The sequence below is a fragment of the Thamnophis elegans genome, chromosome 10, assembly GCF_009769535.1.
Source record: "Thamnophis elegans isolate rThaEle1 chromosome 10, rThaEle1.pri, whole genome shotgun sequence".
Lineage (NCBI taxonomy): Eukaryota > Metazoa > Chordata > Lepidosauria > Squamata > Colubridae > Thamnophis > Thamnophis elegans.
The window spans coordinates 71,611,653-71,635,179 of NC_045550.1; the positions used below are offsets into that span (position 1 = coordinate 71,611,653).

The 23,527-nt window shown below is 55.4% G+C and overlaps 2 protein-coding genes across 10 annotated transcripts in view; both read left to right on the forward strand.

The window, feature by feature from the left end:
- Positions 1-5: 5 nt before the first annotated feature.
- BDH1 (3-hydroxybutyrate dehydrogenase 1) lies at positions 6-11,553 on the forward strand. Of its 2 annotated transcripts, XM_032225340.1 has the most exons (8): positions 6-78; positions 866-955; positions 1,118-1,245; positions 2,712-2,784; positions 3,190-3,300; positions 5,076-5,220; positions 8,253-8,405; positions 8,601-11,553. In XM_032225340.1, exons 3-8 carry the CDS (start codon positions 1,148-1,150, stop codon positions 9,068-9,070), a joined length of 1,050 nt encoding a protein of 349 aa, XP_032081231.1. In that variant the 5' UTR covers positions 6-78; positions 866-955; positions 1,118-1,147; the 3' UTR covers positions 9,071-11,553. The 2 variants fall into 2 exon arrangements, with proteins under 2 accessions (XP_032081231.1, XP_032081233.1); XM_032225342.1 differs by lacking the exon at positions 866-955 and having other exon boundaries at positions 17-78.
- Positions 11,554-16,227: 4,674 nt separating this feature from the next.
- DLG1 (discs large MAGUK scaffold protein 1) overlaps positions 16,228-23,527 on the forward strand; it is a 50,752-nt gene continuing 43,452 nt past the window's right edge. For 6 of the 8 annotated variants that reach the window (XM_032224767.1, XM_032224764.1, XM_032224762.1 and 3 more), the window contains exons 1-3: positions 16,229-16,389; positions 16,529-16,660; positions 16,966-17,132. In XM_032224767.1, the coding sequence (XP_032080658.1) occupies positions 16,371-16,389; positions 16,529-16,660; positions 16,966-17,132 (318 nt within the window). In that variant the 5' untranslated portion in view covers positions 16,229-16,370. Of the gene's footprint in view, positions 16,390-16,528; positions 16,661-16,965; positions 17,133-23,527 lie in introns of all 8 variants that reach the window. The other 2 variants (XM_032224761.1, XM_032224763.1) reach the window with 1 other exon arrangement.

The window sequence follows — 23,527 nt, forward strand, 5'->3', positions numbered from 1 at the left end:
GAGGGGCGGGGCGACGCCGGGACGGCAGTGACGTCACTTCCTCGGCCGGCGCGGAGGGGACGCGGGGCGGTCAGCGCGGTAAGCGGCCTCCCTCTCCCCTCCCCCCCCCCAACCGTCCCCCGGTCGCCGCCTCCGCCGGACGGGAGGCCTGGGGCCGCGGGGGAAGGCTCGGCGCGAGGCGGCGGCGGCGGCGGATCCGGAGGGCGGGGGCGTCCCTTGAGGCAGGTGGGCTGCGGGGCGGCGATGGGCAGGTCGCAACTCTCCGTCTGGGCCGAATCGGCACTGCGGGCTCCCGGCCCCGCCTGCCCGCTTGCCTGCCCTCCGCGGGGTCAGGGCCTCTTGCCCGGCATCCTCCCGAACTCTTCCGCAAAGGCACCGGGAGGCTTCCGAGGTTCCCCCGCCCGGGAGGGGCCGCCGGTCTTTCTTCCGCGCAGCTCTTTCCTTCCTGCCCCCCAAAAGGCCGGCATGAAAGTCCCCGGGATGGTCTCCCGTCCCAGCCGCTCCCTCCCACCGCACCCGAGGGAGGGAGGGAGGGGAATCCCCCCGCCCCCGCTTTCCCCGCAGGAGGGGCTCTGCTGCTTCTGCCCCCCCCCCCGATGCAGAGCCCCCCCTCCCCTTTCGCCCATCCCGGGGAGGGGGCTCTGGCTGGCCTGAGGCTCAGAGCAGGCTGCCAGTGGGCTCCAGCCCCTCCTGAGCAGCTGGTGACCCTCCTTCAAATGACCATGGAGGCATTTGCCAAGCCAGACCAGGCCCTGATGCCCGATTGGCTGGGGACGGACGGACGGACGGACACACACACACACACACACACTCTCTCTCTCTCCTGCCGGCCTGCTCCCTGACCTGACCTCTTTCCGGAATTCAGACACCACCACCTCTCGGGGAGGCCTGCCGGGGTCACCAGGGCAGCCAGAGAGCCAAAGGGGTCACCAGGCAGCCAGAGAGCCAAATCGAGGTAAGAGTGGGTGTGGCAAATGCTCCTGGCGTGGCTTGAGTGAACGTGGCTGGTGTGTGGGCAGCGACCTCTGCAGGGGGGAGCCTCCGCTGAACCCGCCCTCCGCAAGGCCATAAAGGCTGGGGGCAGGTAACGCAGAGCGGCCGCCCTCCTCTTTGGCAGAGTCCGGAGGCAGCCGCAGAGACACCCTTCATGGCGATCCTCTTGGCCACCACTCGCATCGCCCAGCCTCTTGCCCGGCTGACCCTGAAAGCTCCGCACTGCAAGGATGGCGCTGCCACCGGCCTGCGGTAAGTACAGAGTGCAGGGCGCCGGACTGTGGGTGGCCCAGTTCTGTGTCCTCAGAGTCCTTTGCTCACCGTTGAAGTTTCAACGGGCCTGAGAAAAACTGACTGGTCCTTGCGGTTGCAACCGGGATCAAAACCCGGGGCCGGCATGCGGTTATGATGGTTGCGGCATCCAACCGGGGGTCAAGAGATGGCCATTCCCAGGGGCTTCTGACAAGCAGAGTCAGTGGGGGAAGCCGGGTTCGCGTGACGACTGCATGGTCTACTTAATAACTGCCGTATCTGCTTAACAACCATGGCAGGGATGTTGTAAGATTGGGCACGATTCACTTAACTGTCTTGCTTAGCAACCAAAGTTCTGGTCCTACTAAGGCTTGTGGGTGGGTGCTGCCTATTCACGCGAAGGCTTGACTGCTGCACCTGGTGTCATTAAGGACCTGCGCATAAGGGAGAAACTGCTGCAGCCGCAGTCAGCCAGCCGGGTGGGGATGGGTGGGGGTCCAAGCGAGCAGAATCGGCCCCTTGGTGACCCTCTGAAGTGCCCCTTGGCCTCCAACGGGGCCTCTGCGGAGCAGAGTCCGAAAGCATCTCCTCCTGCCAAAGTCCTCCAGATAGCACCAAAGGGGCCTGTGCTCACCTGAGCCCCCCCCCCCCTCCATCCCTGGCTCAGCTGAATCGGCCCTTGAGGATTCCAGGGTGGCCGAGGGGGGGGGGGGGGCTGAATTCCCCAGACAGGAAGAAGGCCATGGGTGCAAAGGTGGAACCCTCCCTCACCCCTCCTGGGGTGGGTTGCAGTGTGTGGGTGGATCCAAGTCAGAGCTGAAGAAGCTTCTTGGGGGAGAAGCGAAACGCCTTCAAAGCAAAACCCAAGAAACTCCAGTTGCCTCTTGAAAAAGCCCCCCTGGGAGAACCTCCATGGCTGACACTCTCCGGGGACTTCCGTGGCTGAAGTGGGAGGGTCCAGCCTCAGTTTACCTCTTGGTGGCCAGTTGAGGGATGGCCGACAAGTCAGCACAGCCCTTCTGACAGGGATTCTTGAGGCCAGGGTGAGGGGTGGGGGTGAGCAGGGCCGAGGGGCTTTGGCCGAGAGGACCTTGCGTGCTCCCCAGAGCCGAGCAGCACCAGCAAGCAGGTGGCCAGCAGGGTGAATGGTGGGGGTAGCGGGTCAGATGTGTGTCAGTCGCATGGAGGGAAGCCGCCTGCAGATGGGCTGCAGCCTCTCCTGGCATATGCCTGGCTGGTACCTCTTGCCCGGGCATCCCCTGGGGTGGGGGCTGGGCTGCCACTTTTGAACTTGGGGGTCCTGGAGGTGGGGGCCCTGTGGGCTTCACAGATTCTTGGAAGAGTTGGGTCAGGAGGGACCCAGATAGCCGATCCCTTTCGGCCAAAGCAAGTGGGCCCAGCCTGGCTCTTCTGCTCTGGGCTTTGCAAAGCCTCCCCCGGTGGCAGCCGTGCCCTCTCTCTTGCAGATTGCTTCCCAAGGTCCAGGCCGCGGCCTCCGCCTGGAGGAGCCAGCGCTGCTACGCAACAGAGGTGGAAGAGGTGAGAGGGGTGGGTTCACCAGCCGCGGGCAGAGACGGGGTGGAGGAGCCCCACTGGGAAGGCCACGTGCCTATGGTGGGCCCCTGTGTTGGGCCCCCTGCCAAGGTTCAGGGCCAGGGCCGCATCTGGAAGGGCCTTGAGGGCCATGTTGGGGCCTTGGGACCTCCCCAACCATGGGGGTGTCCTCCTGTTGGCCAAGCGCCCCCACGGCCAGTGTCCGTGCGATGGCTAGGGGAGAAGGGGCTGGGGAGGGCGGTGATCAGGCCGAAGCCTTGGGATAAGAAGGCCCCCCTGAGGGGAGTTGCAGGGATGCCTTTCGCCCTGCTGAGCCTCGTGAGCAGCAAGCGGGGGGCGCTGGGGCCCTTGGCGTGGCCTTCAGCACCGGCTCTTATGCGCCCCCTTTAGATCAGCCAGCGGCCGGTGCTTATTACGGGCTGCGACTCGGGCTTTGGCTTCTCCTTGGCCAAATTCCTCCACGGGAAAGGCTTCATCATCTACGCTGGGTGCCTGCTGAAGGTAAGGCTGGGTGGGTGGGTGCAGTTCAATATCATCGGTCTCCTCTCTCCCCCCATCCCCCCCCCCCCGAAAGCTTTGGGACACGCTGGGTGGCGCAGCTGGCTGAGATTGTGGCATTGCAGCCAGGGCTGAGTGGCCATGCGCTCTCCTGCTCCCCTCATCCCTCTCTGGCCTTGCTGCTCACCTCCCCCGGCCTCGCTTCAGGCACCGCCCGGCCTGCTTTGCTTCCTGAGCCCCTCCAAAGGCCCGGGAGCCGGTTGGGTTCCAGAGGAATCGCCTGGGGGGGGGGGGGGCTCTGCCTTCCTCCAGATGATCCCGAGTGGAGGCTCCTCCCATCCCCCCAGAGACCTCAGTCGGGCGAGTATGGGGGATCTTCCTTTGGGTTGGCCCTGGGAAGGATCTTTGTCTACGAGGGGAAGGTAGGAAAGTCCTCCAGGATCAGAGGATGCTGCCCACGGTGGCTGGGCAGCAGCAGAAGCCCCCGGGCAGGAGTTCCACCGTCAGACCGGCCTCTGCAGAGGGCTGGAGACGGTCCCCCTCCTGGCGAGAGAGAATGGAAGGCCCCCAAGCAGAGCTCTGCCGGGGTTCCCTCCTACCTGAGCTGGGCTGGGGCCCTTCTAATGACCGTCCCGGTGGGCCGTGGGTGTCCCGGTCCTTCCTGTTGGGTGAAGGGAAGGGTTCTCGTGTTTGCAGATGGCCTGGTGCTGGGTGGGCTAGTTAATAGCCTCTGAAAGGAAAATAGCATTCACAGCCACCTCAAGAGCTTGTGGAAATGGGCCAAGGGCCAAGAGAGAGAAGCTCAACAGGTGCAGCTTTCTTACTTAGGATGCAGAAACACTGAAACCCTCCGGGTGATCTGATTGCAAAAAAGCGGATGAAGCTTTTGCCAGAGAAGTTGGGCAGCCAAATCACAGGGAGCTGCTGTTCCCCACATCCTGCTCTGGCCAGGAGCACCCTGGAAAGGGTGTCAGGGCCTGCTTGCCCTCCATCCAGGGTGCAGGAGACGGAATTCGGTTGCACAAAGTCCTCAGTGGCAGCCCCAAGAATGCGCAGGCTCCCCTCGGCTGGAGGTGGGCCCCTCTCAATCCCCCCCCCCGCTCCTCCTGCCTTGAGCCAGGACTACTGAGCCCTTCGTTGGAGCCCTGGGCGTTTCTCCCCAGCCGGAGGGGAGGAGAAGGGCAAGCGTTTCTGCCCCTCCCTGGAGGGCAGGCTCTGGAGGCGGCAGGGAGCAGGCAAAGGCCTTGGCTCCCCAGGACCTGCACCCTCCCCCCTGCTGGCCATGGCTCTTCTGCCAGGCTGTAGCTTCAGAAATGGCAGAGAACGTCCTCATTGTCCGTGGCTGTGCTGGGAGGTTTCGGCAGGGCTCGGTTCTCCAAGCTTGCCGTTTACATGCAACGTAATTTTATGGTTGCCCAGCCCTGGATTCATCTGATGGGCCTTGGGAGAAGCACACCGTGGTGTGTGAGGCTCCAGAGTGGCAAATTCCCCAGAAGTTGCTCTGGCGTGACACGCATGAAGTCCTGGACATGGAGAACCGCCCAGGAAGCCCTTCTTCGCCCAAAGTGGGTGCAGAAATGGCTGGGAATCAACAGGGCAGCTTTTGGGCGGAGATGCTGCACCTGCTGACGGGGCCTTGCGAGCCAGAGCCCCCAGAGAGACGGACCCTTCATGTGATTGCGTGACGCCCTTCCACGGGGCGGGCTGGTGGCTGTGGCCGTCTCCCCTTGTGGGGGAGCAGAGGCCCACGCTGCCTCTCCTGTGCCGCTTTTTGCCAGGAACAAGGCCGGGGGGGCTCCAAGGACCTGGACAACATGAAGAGTGACCGAATGAGGACGGTCCAGCTCAACGTCTGTGACAGCGAGGAGGTGGCCCGTGCGGTGGACTACGTGACCAGCACCCTGAAGGACCCGGAGACCGGAGGTGAAGGAGGGGAAAGGCTGGGGAGCCTAGGAGGGAGGGAGGGAGGGGAAAGCTTAGGGAGCCATTTCCCTCCCCTCTCAGCCGGGCGCAGTCTCCACAGAAGGCCAGCGGTTGCCCTGAGTCCCAGCTTGAGCACAGCTGCCCCTCCTCTTCCTCTCCCCCTTCCAGTGTGCTCCTAATGCAGGCAGGGAGGAAGGGAGGGGGTGCCTGGAGAAGTAACCAGGGAGTTACCAAGCGTTCTGTTGTGGCTTCTGGATTCCAGGATGATTTTCTAGTATGGAGGAGACAGCAGAGCCCCCACAGAAGGCAAGAAATAATCCAGGAAGCTGCAGGATGCGGAAGCTTTGATGCTTTGTGCTCACCTGGAGCTTCTTGGCTCCTATTTCATAGTCCAAAATGTTGCTTTTTCCCCGTCTGGTCAAAGGTTTCGGTTATGGTTTAGGAGAGCATTTTGGGAGGGGTCTCTAACCCTGTGCTTGAGCAGCTTCTGAAAGTCTCGGCCGGCTTTTGCTCCTTTTACCCATCGGTCATCCTTTGAAACACACTCCCCCCCCCTCCCCCCCTAGTCTTTGCACAGGATTGTTTAAGGGCAGCCCGATACGCTGCAGGGCAGAGCAAGAAGCAAGGCCGGTGCAGCTGCTGCTCCTGACTCACAACCCTTGTGTGGAAAGGAAGCCACAAACAACTCGTAAGAGAGGCTTTTCTTTGAATGAAGGGGTGCAGCAAATGGGAAATATGGCTGGCTTCGAACCCCAGACAAGCCCTCGTGATCCAGATGTTTTGGATCAGGAGCCCAGAAAGTTTTACTGTTATGGCAGCTTTGGCCAACATCCCCCTGAGTTCTCCCCTCCTGCCCCCTCCCCCCCCCCCGGTTCTCCCAGGACGAGCAGTGGAGGATTCTGGGAGGAGGGTCTTTGGGGTTACGACGGGAGGCCATCTCTGTAGCTCAGAGTTGCACTGGGGAATGGTCAGCACTAGTGAGCGTGTGTGCTGTGCTCCCTGTCCTCGTGCAGCCGCTTGCCCTGACTGGGCTGGTGGGGATGGTGGCCAGAAAACCTTCCGAATGGAATGGAATTCTTTCATTGGCCAAGTGTGGTTGGATACACAAGGAATTTGTCTTTGGTGCTGAGATGCTCTCAGTGGACATAAAGGAAAATGAAATAGAATACATTCACCAAGGAGTATATAGTCACAGGTTACTAATAAGCAATCAAATTATACTAGAAAACAAATAAAACTTACCAATTTTAAAGATAGAAGCAACGTGGTTATAGGCATAAGTGGAAAAGGGAGGGATACGAGGAAGGAAGAAAAGAATAATAGTAATATCGTCTTAGTAGATAACTTGACAGTGTTGTGGGGATTATTTGTTTAGCAGAGTGATGGCAACTGTCCTTGTGTCCAGTTGTTCTGCTGTGCAGTGCCCTAAAGCCTCGTTTTGAGGGCAGAAGCTGAAACAATTGATGTCCAGGATGCGAGGGGTCAGTAGATATTTTCACAGCCCTCTTTTTGGTGCATTATACAGGTCCTCGATGGGAGGCAGGTTGGTAGCCATTGTTTCTTCTGCAGTTGTAATTATGTCGGTTGAAGTCTGTGCCTGTCTTGTTTGGTTGCGGAGCCAAACCGGACAGTTATAGAGGTGCACATGAGAGACTCAGTTAATTCCTCTGTGGAACTGGATCAGCAGCTCCTTGGGCACTTTGAGCTCCTTGAGTTGGCACAGAAAGAAAATTCTTCGTTGGGCTTTTTCGATGACGTTTTTGATGTTAGGTGTCCATTTTAAGTCTTGAGATGTGAGAGAACCTAGAAACTTGAAGGCCTCTCCTGTTGATGCTGTGTTGCCTAGGATTGTAAGAAGAGGTGGTATAGGAGGGTTTCTCCTAAAATCTACCACTGTTTCTATGGTTTTGATTGAATTTAGTTCAAGATTGTTCTGGTTGCACCACAAGGCTCGTTGTTCAACCTCCCATCTGTGTGCCAATGAGTCTCGAATGAGACCAATCACTGTTGCATCACCTGCAAACTTCAGTATTTTAGCAGAAGGATCTTTTGAGATGCAGCCATGGGTGTATAGAGAAGAGGAGAGAGCACACAGCCTTGGGGGGCTCCTGTGCTAATTGTGCAGGTATCTGATGTGATTTAGCTTCACCTGCCGCTTCCTGTCTGTTACGATCCATTTACACGTGTGAACAGGGATAGCCAGCTGACTTAGTGTAGGTAGAAGAACGTCTGGAACGATGGTATTGAATCCTGAGGTGAAGTCTACCAAGAGGACCCTTGCGTGGGTCTCTGGAAGCTCAAGACGTTGTCGGATGTGGTGCAGAGCCATATTAACAGCATCATCTGTCGGTCTATTTGCTTGGTATGCAAATTGCAGGGGCCTCCAGCCGTAACCAAGGACCCATCCCTGGCCTCTGAGGCAAGGATAACTTCGGGCTCCCCTCCTGGGCCATTTCCTTTGTCCCGGGAGCATCCTTGTAACACCAGAAGCCTTTTGCGAGTAATAGGTGCGGTGGGCGGAAGGTGTCATCCTGCTGAGCCAGTTTTTCCTTCCTTCTCTGCCGGCATGGAAGCAGCTGCGTTTCCTGCTTAGTCTCCGCCTTCTGCTGTGTTTGGAGCCACAGATCCTTTGGAGGAGCCAGCAGCCTGATATTTCCTCAGATCTCTTGCTGGATCTTTGGACCAGTAGATCTCTGACAGTCCCTTGGCCCCACAAAGGAAAGAAGGGATTTGAGGGGCCCTTCCTGCTTCTCTCCCATGGGTTGCAGGACGCTGCTGTGGCTGGCACTGTGCCCTACAAGCTGGCTGATGGGTAATGGCTTTATAGAGAAGCTAATTAACAAAATGGGGCAGGATCGTTCCTGATGGGACCCCATCCCTCGGGGCTCCAGCACCAGCCTCTCCTAGGGGGCCCGGTGCCAGACGGAGCCAGGCAAGTCCCGGACAGCCTCCTCCTCCTCTTCATCCTTCGCAGGAGCCCCATAATCTGAACCCCAAGGCTAAGATGACCGCTTCTTTTGCTTCCTGTCCAGGGCTCTGGGGTCTGGTCAACAACGCTGGCATTTCTACCTTTGGAGAGGTGGAATTCACCAGCATGGACACTTACAAAGAGGTGGCCGAAGTGAATCTCTGGGGCACCATCCGCACCACCAAGGCCTTCCTGCCCTTGATACGGAGAGCTAAAGGTAAGTGGAGTCCGGTCTTCTCCCCCCCCCCCCCCCCCGCCTGGGATGCGGGGACGCAGAGCCCCATCGCAGCCAGAGGGAGGTTGGGCTCCCGGCAGGGCTGCATCCCCTGAGCCAGGCTGGGCGGCCGCATCCGAAGGGGCCCGGATCCCTTGGGGGGCAGCTGCTCCCTTCATGGTGCCTTTGCCCTGGCAGGCCGCGTGGTCAACATTAGCAGCATGATGGGCCGGATGGCCAACCCCGCCCGCTCCCCTTACTGCATCACAAAGTTTGGGGTGGAGGCCTTCTCCGACTGCCTGCGCTACGAGATGCGTCCGCACGACGTGAAGGTCTGCATTGTGGAGCCGGGCAACTTCATCGCCGGCACCAGCCTCTACAGCCCCGAGCGCATCCAGTCCATCGCGGACAAGATGTGGGACGAGCTACCGGAGATCGTGCGCCGCGACTATGGGCGCAAGTACTTTGACGAGCAGATCGCCAAGATGGAATCATATTGCAGCAGTGGCTCCTCAGACACCTCCCCGGTGGTCGAGAGCATCGGCCACGCCCTCTCCTCCACCACGCCCTACACCCGCTACCACCCCATGGACTACTACTGGTGGCTGCGCATGCAGGTCATGACCCACATGCCCGCGGCCATTTCCGACCGCCTCTACATCTACTGAGGGTGGGGGGGGGTCCCCGCTGGAGCCGAACCGGCGAGGGACGGTCACGCTAAAGGTTACGGTGTACAGTTCTCCGGCAGCCGCTCGGTTAGTTCGTTTTTCAACCCCGTATTTTAGGCCTGTGATTAATTTAAAGATTGGGACGTAATGTGAGCCCTTGCATGGTGTGTCGGGTGGGCAGGACTGCCTCACGTCTTTCAGGGGGACTCCGATGGGGGCGGGTATTTCAAGCATCCCCTTCTTTGCCAAGCTTGCATTGGCCGTAGGGGACCTGGGCCGCCACCTTCCTTCGTCCCCTCCTGGAGAAGGGCTGGGGCTCGTCCTTGCTGGGGCGGGCAGCTGGCCTCCAGAGTCCTTTGCGGTGGCCACGCTGGGGGGCTGGGGGGAAGGTCCACAGCAGCCAGGGGCCAGTTGTCCACTCCTGTCTTTGCACACTCCTTTCCAAGGGGCGCCATGGACCAAGCGCCACCAAGCCCCTCTCCCTACTGGCGGGCCTTTGGCCGCAGGCTCACTCCCTTTGGGGGTTCTGCCAAGGCGCAGAGCCCCTCCTGTAAGGGAGGGGGAAGCCTGGCTTTAGTCAGGGGCCCAAGGCCAGGCTTTTTGCACTAGGGCCCCGGTGCTGACGGGTGGCGGGGAATCACAGGGCAGGAGGGAGGCCGCCTCCCATCTGCCCCAGCAGCACAAGCCACCCGCAGCTCGGGAGCCACCGTGGATCACTCCAATTTGACCGTGAAGGTCTTTTTCCTCTTGGCACTTAAAGTGCCCCCTCCAGCAGGTCAGGCTGAGCGCGGTGCCTACCCCAGTCCGGACCCCCAAGGTCTCTTCTGCCCATCAATCCCTGACCACGGCTGCTGCCCCTCCAAGACCGTCTGGCCGGGGGCATCGGGAAGACCTGGCAGAGATTTGGCACACCCGTCTGTCACCGGGGGGGGGGGTGTTCCTCGGGGGGGGGACAGTCCTGTGGCTGGCAGCGGAGGAGGACAAGAGAGCATCCCCCCCCCAACCAGCAAGTGGGAGGGGCTGAGATCGGATGTCGTCTCTTTCCATGAACATTAAACCATGTGACCAGCCTGCCTGCATCACTGGCCTTTTTCCTTGACCAGAGGAGACCAGGTGCCCCGTGCCGGAGGTGGAGGTGAGGGCGAGAGGTGCTCCTCCTGCTTGCCCCGGGGCCTCCCTCGGAGGCTAAGCAGGAAGGCGGCCGGGCACCAGGACCCAGTGGCACCATCTTGGGCCGGTCTCTGTCCTAGAACTGGGCTGGGCTGGGGGGGCGTGGTCTGCGGTCTTTCCACCCTCAGACATGTGAGGCGGGCTTTCCTCTCCCCGCTGCAGCACTTTCTGGGGGCAAACCCCCCCCCCATGCCTGCACCTCCAAGAAAGGGCATAGGAGATTTTCCTTAGCTGTTTGGCTGGGCCCCTCCCTCCGTGGAAGACTCCCCCCCCTCCCTCCAGAAAGAGCCTGCAGCCCCAGAAGCTGATGAAAAGGTCTTATTCCTTTGGGCCCATCTCCCGTTTATATGTTACACTGTATTTTCATACTGCATTGCTCCAGGGCCTGTGGAGGGGGGGGGGGGATAAATGATCCTGTAGGGCGTGGAATCCTCCCTCCCTCCCCCTCCCTTCCATGCTCACCTGCTTCTGCAGCTGCCCAGGCCCTTTCTGGAATGGAAGAGGCCAAGTCCCAAGCCCTTTGGTATAACTTAAGAGCCCCTTCCTGAAATTCAGTGCAGGCCCAGCTGAGTCCCCCCCCCCCCCGCTCTCCTCCCCCCCCCCGCAGACCCCTCTTGGCTCACAACCTCTGCAGGAATGGCTGTTCTCCCCCCTCCCCCAGGTCCCTCCCTGTGGCTGAAGGATGAGGCCTGGGTGGTGGTCCAGGGTTGCCCCCAAGGAATGGCTGCTCTCTCTCTCCAGCTATGCAGAGACACCTGACTGCAGGTGCTTTGAGGAAGGGTCACTTCCCAGCCATGCTCCATCTCTGGGTTGCATGTGGGTGGGCCCCAGTCTTGGGTTCCCCCCACCTCCATTCTTTGGTGTTACAAGCTGCTTGCCGGTATCTGGCAACATTGCACTGGCTGAGTTCACACATGACGCCTAAGCAGGAAAAGACCCAGCAGCTGCACGCAGTGGCCATGCTAAGAAGACTGACTAGCCTTCATCTCCCTTAGTCTGGATTGCACAAATCCTAGTTTTTCCTTTATGGATTGTGAAACCCCAGAAAACGGGTTGTCAGAATGCGACTTCTGATTTGCACGTTTCCAGGATTGTAAATTGGGGGTGGACTTGGGGGTCCTGACCCACACTTGGATCCCTCTGACTGCTGATTCTTGCTCTAGGCAGAGCTAAGAGGACAAGAGGCGTTTAAGACGGTAAATTTAAGATGTAAAGAAGATTGAAAACCATTTCTTTGTATCGTCTACTTTCCTTTTACTTTCTCCCCACTTGCTTGCACATTTCGTTTTCTCTCTGGTTTTTCTTTTCTCATTTTATATTAGTTTTTATTGGTTTTTAATCTTCCTTCTGAAACTTTTAATAAAATTATGAAGTTTGTGCACCAGTCGCAGCCTTTCCTGGATCATGACTCCCTGCACTCAGTTATCCAAGCCCTCGTCACTCTCCTGGGGACTACTGCGATGCGCCCTGCACGGGGGCTACCCTTGAAGTCCATCCGGAAGCTTCCGCTGGCGCAAGTGGGGCCGTGAGCGCAGTCTTTGGGCCCCCTCGGATGGCTCGCACTCTTCCTCTGCTCTGCAAGGGCTCCTGAAATGAATCTGGTGGAGCCGCGCAAAAGCCCCGGTCTTCCTCTTGCTGCCCACAGCCTCCCTTCCCTCTGCCTCGCCTGCCTGGAGGTGTTGCAGGCAGGGAAACTGGGCTTTTTCTATCTCTTGTCTACCAAATGGGCGTTTTCTTCCACGTTTCCCCCTTGGATGCCATGATGAGGAGCTTCGTTTCAGGGGGGGGGGGGGCTCCGGATCTTTAATGGGAGAAAGATGTTGAGTGTGGCTGGAGGGGGGTGCAGGCTCCTTGGAGAGAGCGGGGCGTCTGTCTGCTTCACCATCCAGGTGACTCCCCTGCCTTGCAAGGCAGCCTGGCTTCCCAACATGAGCAAACCACACCAGGAGGAGCGGATGTCTTGCACCGAGCTTACCCACCCGGCAGCAAAGGGACTCTGGGGGGCTCCTTGGCTGCAGCTGAGGAGACAAGCTTGGCTCTACGAAGGACCTGCCACCGTGACAGGGCAAAGGCTGGACACAGGCATCTCCACGCAGCCTGGGGGTTGGGTGGGGGAGGGACCTCCAGTACAAAAGCTGCTTGTTTCTGGTGCCGTCGGGCCCCACATGGCAGAGCTTGGGGCCTCCAGGCCGTGCAGACACTGCCAGATGAATTGGGCTTTGTGAGAAGACAGCAAGCCCATCACGGCAGGGAGGTGCCGTCTCCAGAGCCCCCTGGGTGCTGGCCAGGAGGGCCTCCCTGCCCTCCATTCCCTAGAGAGCCAGAGGGACAGGGACAAGGAGGAGCTGCTTCCTCCCACCCACCCCCCTATCAGCCTGCAGCCTCCAGCACCGGCAGCCTGAGGACTGGGAGAGACCAGGGAGCAATGCCCTCTTAACTCCCTTCCCTCTGCTGCTGTGGGTTGAAACACGGCATTTCTCTCCTTCATTGCATTCTTTGACAAAGGGACAAAATCGGTGGACCCGAGGAATGCCCTCAATTTAGTTTACTTGGACTTCAGTAAGGCATTTGAAGAGGTAGACCATAACCTACTACTAGATAAAGTAGAAGAATGTGGGTTGGACAGCATCACCACCAGATGGATTCGTAACTGGCTGACCAACCGCACTCAACGTGTCGTCCTCAATGGAACTGAATCTACATGGAGGGAGGGATGCAGTGGGGGGCCCCAAGGCTCTGTTTTAGGCCCAGGACTCTTCAACATCTTCATCAATGATTTGGATGAGGGGATAAATGGGGAACTCATCAAATTTGCAGATGACACCCAGCTGGCAGGAATAGCCAACACTCCAGAAGACTTAAGGCTTAAGATACAGAAGGATCTTGACAGACTTGAACATTGGGCACTATCTAATAAAATGAAATTCAATGCTGAAAAGAGTAAGGTTCTACATTTAGGCAAGAAAAACGAAATGCACAGGTACAGTATAGGTGGTACCTTGCTCAATAGTAGTAACTGTGATAGGGATCTTGGAGTCCTAGTGGACAACCATTTAAGTATGAGCCAGCTGTGCGCAGCAGCTGCCAAAAATGCCAACACAGTTCTAGGCTACATAAACAGAAGGATAGAATCCAGATCACGTGACGGGTTAATACCACTTTATAAGGCCTTGATAAGGCCACACTTGGAATATTGCATTCAGTTTTGATCACCATGATAGCAATAGCAATAGCAGTTAGACTTATATACCGCTTCATAGGGCTTCCAGCCCTCTCTAAGCGGTTTACAGTCAGCATATCGCCCCCACAGTCTGGGTCCTCATTTCACCCACCTCGGAAGGATGGAAGGCTGAGTCAACCTTGAGCCAGTGAGATTAGAACCGCTGAACTGCAGATAACAGTCAGCTGAAGTGGCCTGCAGTACTGCACCCTAACCACTGCGCCACCTCGGCTCATGATGTAGAAAAGATGTGGAAACTCTAGAAAGAGTGCAGAGAAGAGCAACAAAGATGATTAGGGGAGTGGAGACTAAAACATGAACATGGTTGCAGGAACTGGGAATGTCTAGTTTAATGAAAAAAAGGACTAGGGGAGACATGATAGCAGTCTTCCAATATCTACATTATTCTTAATGTCCCTAGGCTTTGATCAAGCAAAGCAAGTAGTAATTAATAGAATGAAGGACATTGAGTTCCAAGAAGAACTAAATAGGTTGCCTCTCCACAGTAGGGACAGAATCAAACAGGGTATGTGGGATATCTAAATGACTTGATCTTTCCAAAACAAAGAATAGGTTTCTTCAGAGCCAGATTTAACATTCTTCCTTCAGCACTCCTCCAGGGCAGGTATAAGAGAACACCTATAGCAGAACGGCTTTGTATATGTAGTAAAGGAGAAGTGGAAGATAATTCACATGTTCTATTACACTGCGAGCTATACAGAGCTTGTAGGTCTGCACATATTCTCCCCTTATTAGAGAGATTACCAGGGAGGGCAGACAATTTTTATCTAGGCTTTCTCCTTCAGGACACTAACCCGGTTACCACACATGCAGTGGCAAAGTTCTGTGCGGCTGCAATGTCCATAAGAAAAAAATTGGCTACAGGTATAGTTGTCATCTGGTACCAACTATCTGGACATATCTCTAACAATCTTTGGACCATTGTATTTACTCCTATACTTAACAGCGCTGCACCCAGGTAAACCAGGGAGTGACCCGAACAATCTGAGAACATGTGTGTTATTTTCCACTTTTAACGTCAATACTTTTTAATTATATCTTAATATACTTTTTAACATATTGTGAAAACTAATGTGAATTGCTGGTCTTTGACCGTAATAAAGATTTATACTTATACTTACTGCAATTGAGTTTGGAGAGATTTACCTTGAGTCTGTATTGATTGTTTGCCCGGGTATTATTGAGATTGGAGCTGAGGAAGTCATTGACAGGTAAGACGGTGCAGCAGACAATTTTCTGTACTGTGCTTAGATCAAACTGCAGGCTGCGCAGTTCCAGATGATCCAAGCCCAAAATTTCTAGTCTGGTGGCATAGGGAGGTCTATTGTGAGAAGAAGAGCGGAGTACTCTCCTTGTGGAGCACCTTTGGACCCGCCCAATCGTACTAATGTCCGATGTACAGTGTGGGTTCCAGGCAGATGAGCTGTATCCAAGAATTGGTCTGGCAAAGGTTTTGTATGCCCTAGTGTGCAATACAAGGTTACCGGAGAAGCTTCACAACAAAATTAGGTTAACAACTCTTAATGCCTTTCTGCCAATGCTGCTACAGTGAGCTCTGGGGCTTAGGCCATTTGAGATGAGGCCTCCTAGGTCCTTGACAGATTGAAGGTCGTCTACCAGGTCGTTTCAGTCCAACTTGCATTTGGTGTTCTTTTTTTGTTTTTTGCCAGTGGGTAGGACATTGCATTTATTAGTGGAGAGTTGGAGTTGCCAACTGCACCACCATTCAGACACATGAAGGTGAAGGTCATTTTGTAGGATAGTGAAATTGTCAGTGGTAGTGAATCATTTTACCTCATCAGCAAAGAGGACACATCTGCTTTTAATATGATCGCATAGGTGGTTAATGTGAATCAAAGCTCTACCCTAGTCTTAATAGGGAAGGCGGCCGTTGGGTAGAGACCAGCCCATCCTGGATTGACTGACTGATCAGGGGGGAAAAGCCACCAGATGCTGCATGGATGACAGCCGCGCGCCTTTCGCCACGAGGTTGGAAAAGCTCCCAGAGGCAACACGCGAAGCGACTGGGGCTGGAACACGCCGGGCTCCCCCGTCGCCTAAAGGCCGGCTGAGGCACCGTGGAAAGTCCGCCAGGGCTCTGCCTGCGGCTCCTCTCTATCGGCTGGGCGTCAGCCCTATCCCCCGCTCTCCAGTTGACGCGCTCCGCTCTGGCGGGGTTGATGCTCCCGAGAAGGACCCCCGGCGCCCCCTCCCCGCTCCTAGCACGGAGGATGCCCCTCCCGGGTTCGGCTCCCGAGGCGCCTGCAACAAAAGGAAGGCTCTGCTCAGCGCCCCCCCCCCAAAGTCGCCAAGGGCCCCGCAGGGGGGTGTCGGGGCGGAGCCGGGGCAGCCAAGGAGCTTCGGAGCGGGGGGGGGGGGTTAGGCAGAGCAGGAGCGGGTCAAGCGGGGCCGGGGGCCGGACGGGCACGGGAGGCAGGGAAAGGTCCGCGCCGCCCCCCTGCCGGTCAGAAGGGCCCTCCTGCGGGCCTGTCCCGAGGCGGGGGAAGAATCAGAGTCCCGACCGGCAGATCAGGCGGGCGCCCTCCGCTCGGGGCCGCGACCGGCGGCGGTAGGGTCGGCCAGGGGAGGGGGGGGCGTGTGGAGGCGGGGCCGTGGGCGGCTAGGCCAATCGGCGGCTCCCGCGCGCGGGCTCTGGCCGAAACTTTCTGGCGCTCACCTGGCCCGCCCCGCCGGGTAGGTAGGGGGCGGGCCGACGGGCGCGGATTGGTGGGCGGGCGGGAGGCGTGGCTAGGAGCCCGCCTGTGCCGCCATCTTGCCTGAAAACTTTTGGGCTCCCGGCGCCGCCCGCCCGCCCGCCCGGAGGGAGCCAGGAGGGTCGCCGACGGGGGAGGAGGGGAGGCAGCGGGGCCGGAGCGGCCGGAGCTCGCCATGCCCGTCAAGAGGCAAGGTGGGCCAGCGGGGGGGGGGGGAGGCCGGGGCGGAGGGTGCCCGCCGTGCCTCTGGGCGCGTGCAGAGGGCGGGGGAAGGGTGGGGGGGCTCCGGCTGGGCTCTGACGGCTCCCTGCCTTCCGTCTCCCCCCTCGGCAGACACGCAGCGCGCCCTGCGGCTCCTGGAGGACTACCGCGCCAAGCTGAGCCCTCGGGAGGACCGGCAGCTGCGCAGCTCGGTGGAGCGGGTGATCGGCATCTTCCGGAGCAGCCTCTTCCAGGCCCTGCTCGGTAGGCGGCCCCCAGCAGCCCCCCTCCCCAGGCGGCGCTCGCGGGCGGCCTCCGTCCCTGCCCGGCTGCCCCGCCGGAGCCCCGCGCCCGGGCGCCCCGTGGGTGGCGTGGCCGGCGTCCCGGCCGGAGGGGGAAACTTCCCGGGAGCGGCGTTTTCCCTTCGGCCTCTCCGCCGGCGGAAGGGCTGCGCCGTGGCTGGGGACGGGAGCGGGGTTGCCGGGAGCGGCTGGGGTCCCTCCGCCTTCGCTCCCGGTGGGGGCAGGGGAGGGGCGGCCTGTTCTGAGCGGCCCTCCGTTCACCCCCAGATATCCAGGAGTTCTACGAGGTGACTCTACTTGAGAACCCCCGAAGTGCCGATCGGCCGAAGCCGACTCAAGCCGTCCAGCCCGGGGACACCTGGGACTTCCACAGTCCGCCAAGCGCCGGTCTGACTTCGGAGACCTTGCCCAGCAGCCAGACTGCCGACACCCAGGTGTGTAAACCCGTCCGGGGCTCCGGCTGGGCACCTTCTATGGATGGCAAAGGAGGCGCTGGGGTAGGACGCCCCCTGCCCCCTTTGGGAAGCCCCCTTCGCGCAGGAGAATTTACTTTGCTTTTCCTGCCTCTGAACTTCTGGAAATGTTTCCCTTGGCTGTGCTGCAACACTTGCAAATAAGTGTTATAGTAACAATTGATTAAAATGTTTTAACACGGGAAGCCTTTGAATCGGATCAAAAGGTGTAGAATCTATTCCAGAATTGCCTCGTTTGCAAATTGCACCCACATTACTGTTTCCCCAAACAGTCGTGGAAACCAAAGATGCCCCGGGATGTATCGGAAGGTTTGGGGTGGACCCCTTTCCCCCCCCTCCCCTGGAAGAAGTGGGTTGTCTGGAGGGGGCTGCTGGATCCCCTTTCAGAAGGGCGGCTTGAGTTCTGCTAGAAAAACACCGCTGTTTGCTCTGGGTCTCTCTCTGCCTCAGTGAGCACCTGGACTGTGTGCTCAGGGGAAGGGGGAGGGGGCTTTTCTATTGAGTCCTTGCATTGGTCAGGGGTGGGCAGGAGATGTTGAGTGCCCAGAGGAAATCACCCCCCTCCCAATAGATGGCAAGCCAGTGGCTGCCCCTTCTGAGGCAAAGGGCAGAGAGGACCTTCCTGTGGCCCTCCTCCAAAGACACCCACCCTTGGTTGGCAGTGTGAGGGGAGAGCCCAGGGCCCCACCCAAGGACCTGGAGGGATGTTCATTTAGCCTCTTCATCCTGCCTTTGGGTGCTGCCTCCTGCCTCCAATTCTCCACCGCCTTGAACAGCCAGTAGCCTGCGCTTGGGCGGGATCGGTGGGCGCAGGGAGATTTCCCACCGGAAGAGCAGTGGAGAAGCCAGAGGGGTTGGTCTCCCTTCGTAGTCAGTCATGCACGGTTCTGAAATGCCCACTGAGAGAAATGTAGCTGGTCTTCATTGAATTTCTTTTGTTGGGCCAGGAGAATCAAACAACAATTCTTTGTGCCCTTCTTTCACCGCTGTGCATTTGGGGAGAAATGTCAACCTACCAACCTACCTACATGGTGCATGGTGTAAATGAGCTTTTGAACAGTTCCTTGTTTCTAGATAGGTGTGTTGGCATTGATGGTTAGCAATAGCACTTAAGACTTATATACCTCTTCACAGGGCTTTTACAGCCCTCTCTAAGCGGTTTGCAGAGTCAGCATATTGTCCCCAGCTATCTGGGTCCTCAATTTACCCACTCGGAAGGACGGAAGGCTGAGTGAACCTTGAGCTTGGTGAGATTTGAACTGCCAAATTTCAGGCAGCCGTCAGTCAGCAGAAGTAGCCTGCAGTACTGCACTTTGACCACTGCGCCACTGTGGCTCATAGCGATAGGCAAGCATTTTCCTCACGCTCAAACTGAATTCTATAAGCTTAGTTTACTTTAATTGTTATGGACTGAGAGAATGGGACAAACCTGCCCACAGCATAATAATGTGCATTTATTGTTCTTTTTGGCAAAGTTGGTGTTTTTGGCCTCAACCCTTGAGCTGGGACGCAGGGGAGTTATTGTCACTTAAAGCTGAGAAAGAGGGATGGATGGTGGGACCGGGCCCTTAGTGTTCTGCAGAGGAATCCTTAGAACCGGAAGCTGCTTCAAAGTGGCAGGAGGGACGTTCAAAAGTAAGTAAGACTTCGCAGAAAGAGTGGTGGACGCTTAGGGCCAACTTCCATTTGAGGCAGTGGTCAGGCATCAGTAACTACGTTTCGGGCTGCTTGGGATAAACACATGTCCGTCATCCAACCTTAAGTACATACTTGATGGACCGCTAGTTGCCATCAGTTGCCTATGTTTTTTTCCCTATGTTTCCGATGTTCTGGCAGAAATAGGCTGCCCTTGGGCCTGAATCCTCTGGAATACCATGGGATGCATCTGGTAGGAATTAACTTCTGGAAATTTGCCATCCCGTCCCAAAGTTGACAACGTTCCGCACAATTACAGCAAATTCTTATATGCTTACCAAAACTACATTTTTCAAATTTCCAATTTCTCTGATCCCAGCATAATTAGTATTCATATCTAATCTTAACACTGTAAGGTTCAAGGCACTTCTCTTTTCTGTTTATGCGGATACGTGTATATAAAGATGTACAATCGATGTAAGATGCATTTTGGGGGGGACTTTTAATTCTGGTTATAGTAACAGGAAGCCTCTCCTTCCAGCTATCCACAGCTGCTAAGCGTTATTTAAGCCTAAAGGGATGGACATTTCAAGGGAGATGAATTGAGGCTTCCAGCTGTCCACCCCTCCTTTTAGCAATGGGGAGTGGGAGGATTATTCTTTGCTGTCCACGATTTGTGACACTTCCTCCTCCTCCTCCTCCTCCTCCTCCTCCTCCTCCTCCTCCTCCTCCTCCTCCTCCTCCTCTATGAGGCTGAAAAAAGCCTCTGTCCCTCAGGTGTATCACCAGTTGGATTCCTTCAGGGAGCCCACTCTGGGGGGGGGTGTAAGCAGACGACAGGGGCCAGGTGTAAGCTCTTTGGGGCCAGGAAAGTCTCTTGCTCTCCCTCCATTCTTTGGGGTGTTGATCTTCTATACCCCTTTCTTTTCTAGAGCCCTGTTTTGTGTAAAAACATCACTTCCTTATGGAATTGGCTTGGTAGCCAGTCTCTTTCTGTAATCCTCAAGTTCTTTTTCACATCCATTTTCACAATCCACTACATATCTTACAATGAAGCAACGGATGGAAACTAATCAAGGAGAGAGAAGCAACCTAGAACTAAGAAATTTCCTGACAGTGAGAACAATTAATCAGTGGAAGAAGGGCTTGCCTCCAGAAGTTGTAGAAGAAACATAGAAACATATAAAACATATAAAACATATAAAACATATAAAACATATAAAACATATGAAGAACGGTTGCAGGAACTGGGTATGTCTAGTTTGATGAAAAGAAGGACCAGGGGACACATGCTGGCAGTCTTCTAATATCTCAGGGGCTGCCCCAAAGAAGAGGGAGTCAAGCTATTCTCCAAGGCACCTGGAGGCAGGAGAAGCAATGGGTGGAAACTAATCAAGGAGAGAAGCAACCTAGAACTGAGGAGAAAATTGCTGGCAGTTAGAACAATGAATCAGTGGAACAGAAGTTGCCTCCAGAAGTTGTAAAGGCTCTAACACTGGAAGTTTTAAAGAAGAGATTAGATAACCATTTGTCTGAAGGGGTTGTAGGATTTCCTGCCTAAGAAGGGGGTTGACTAGAAGACCTCCAAGGTCCCTTCCAACTCTCTTTACCCAGCAGTGTCACATGTCTTCTTTTTAATTTTCTGAGATTTAACCATTTTCTGACACTAAAAACTAATCTTCCACAGTCCGTTCATGACGGTGCACCAGTTGACTGAGTTGCTCTTCTCCCTCTCTTCCTGGCTCCTCTGAGATCCTGAGGTGGTGAGTCGGGTGATGCCACGGGCATCGGCTTCCCCGGAGCCTCTGTGGCTTCTCTTAACCTCTCCGCCTCTTTCTGCAGTGGGAGGGAGTTGATCCCATCCCGGTCCCCAGGGACCCTCCTGGGCTCCTGCGTTTCTCCCTCCCCATCACCCACCAGTAGCTCTGCATCCTTCCTTGACCTGGTGCCATTTGACCTCCCGTTTACCAAGCAGCTGTTAATTCTGTGCTCATGATTCCATTGTTTACATACAAACTGAATAAATCCAATGTTTTGGTTATGTATTTTTGACTGCTGTGCCAGTCTTTACATACAGATTTATGCCTTACATAAGACAGTATTTTTCATTCCAATTCATGCATTCATTTATGCTGCAGGTTTATGTGGCCATCCATTGTATAATCCAATAAGTGACAAGGGATTCCCATTGACCCAAGTTCAGTTATGACTGAATCCTTGGATTTGATAACCCTTCACTTTCAATTTGGCAATTTCCTGTTTTCCTGGAGAGGGAAGATTCTCCATGCCCCCTTTGGAAGCTCCCAAAGGAATGTGGGGAGCTGGAGTAAGGCACCCCCAAGACAGCCCCTCTGAGGAATGGGACAATAAGTGGGTGGGTCTGCTTAGGGTGTAAGTATTTCCATGTCTACGAGTGCAGGTAGTCCTTGACTTACGACCTTTTGCTTGTGGAAGGACATTGAAAAAAGTGATTAACAGTTGGTCTTCGCACTTACGACTGCCTGGCATGGCATCTCCGTGGCCCCTTGGCAACCAGCTGGTCTTTGTCCCTGGGTGGCTGCCACTTGCCACCTTCCCCAACCAGCTTCTGACAGGGAAAGCCAGTGGGGCAAACTGGATTAGTTCAGTGACGGAAGCGTAATTCACTTAAGGACCACAGCAAAAAGGTTGTAAAATTGGGTGTGACTCACTTCCCACCTTGCTTAGCAACGGGTGTTCCAGTCGCAGTCATGAGGGTGGGACTACTTTTCCCCTTAAAGGGGCAAGCAGGACATCCCCCCTAGAGCCCCCCCCATTTGAAAGAAAGCAGATCTGGAGGGAGGGAGCTCTCTCGACAAGAGAGGTTAAGCAGCAACACCCCCCCCCCCTCGGCTGCTCTTTGCAGGCAGCCTAGTGGATTGCTGTGCCTTCTGGGGCAGGTGGTGGTGGTGGAGGAGGATTGGATTAGGGATCCCTTGCAGACAAGGGAAAACTCTGTGTAACCTGTTTCTCACCCCCCACCCTTTCTTATCTGGAAATGAAAGCTGAGTCTGTCACAGAATCAGCCTAGCCAAATAAATATCTAATAACTAAATAACTGGAAGTGGGGGGGGGGGTTGCTTAGGGGTTGCTGAGGGGATAGGCCGGGTCCTCTTTCCTGTGGCTTATATAACAAGTGACTCTTGGAATAAACTGACACTCATTCTGTCCTTTGCATAATGTGCCTTGTGCTGGGATGGAGGCTGTGTGTGCGTGTGTGTGTGTGATGGGGATGTTTGGGTGAGGTTGTGGGGAGACTGACGTTCCAAGGGTTCATTTAGTGCCAACATAGACAATTTCTTTGGTAGATCTGAACTATTATTTTTTTTTTTTTTTGATTATCTGAAATAAAATGCCAAGTTCTTGAACGTTTCAGATTCTGGCATTGGGTTTTTTGTGTGTGTTTTTGCCAGGGTGCGTTTCAGGTGTTAGTTTTACAGATCTTTTTCTCTTAATTGCCATCTCAGTGGAAGAAGTCTTGGAGGGAACATTTTTAAAACTCTTTTAAGACAAAAAGCTGTTCACAAAGTCAGTGGTACAGGTAGTAGTCCTTGACCTACAGCAGTTCATTCAGTGACCATTCAAAGTTATGACACCACCTGAAAATAGTGATTTATGACCGTTTTTCCCAGTTACGATCTTTGCAGTATCCCCCACCCCCACCCGATCAAAATTCAGATGCTTAACAATTGGTTCATTCTTATGACGGTTGTAGCGTCCCAGAGTCACGTGATCCTCTTTTGCGACCTTCTGACAAGCAAGGGGGAAGCCAGATTCATTTAACAACCAGGTTACTAACTTATCAACTGCAGTGATTCATTTAACAACTGTGGCAAGAAATGTCATAAAATGGGGCAAAACTCACTTAACAAATTCTTACTTAACAACATAAATTCTGGGCTCAGTTGTGGTTGTAAGTCGAGGACTACCCGTATTCTTTGCATGCTTCTGTACTTGGCCCTGCTGGTCTCCTGCTTTGTGGGAGGGGAAGGGGCCTCCGAGAAGGGCTGGCTGTGCCTGGGGAGGCGATTCTGCCGATCTCTGCCTTCCCCTCCAACGGAGGAGGACGCTTCTCCACCAGGATGGGAGATGGGTGGCTGTGTGAGCTGAATTAGTGAATGAAAGAAGGGACTGAAAGGCCAATGAAAATTATGCATCCATCGTTGGGCTCTGAAAGTAAAAGAGACAGAGGGGACCCTTTGGTAATAAAACCTCGATTTTATGGGCTATTTGAGGAGAGAGGCGCCTGTTAAAGCCAAATATTTGTTAAAGCTGAATGTATGAAATGTGTATTAATTTTATATAAAATGTTTATATGCAAAAATTAACATAGTAGTTGAAAGTAAAACTTGAACTGATCCCACAACATGATTAGCCTGAATTCATTTTTTTTTGGTTGCTTCCAAAGTCTGCTGAATGAAGATTTTATGAAATCAGGGTTTTACTATAAAAGATCTGATGAATTGGTGCAAGTAGTCAAGGTCTAAGTTTAATCCTGAGGGATCAAGGTCCCCCCCCCCCCCGCAAAGAGAGGAGAAGTTGAAGGAGCCAAATGCCAGGGCCCGGTGGCAAGGGTGGGACACAGGCTTCCTTCGTTTGTCACTCAGATATTTATTTCAATTATTCAGAGATCAACGGTTTCTTTTACGTGCCCAGGGTAACGTTGTTTTGCGTGTCGTCGTTCTTGTAGGATGTCGTTTTTA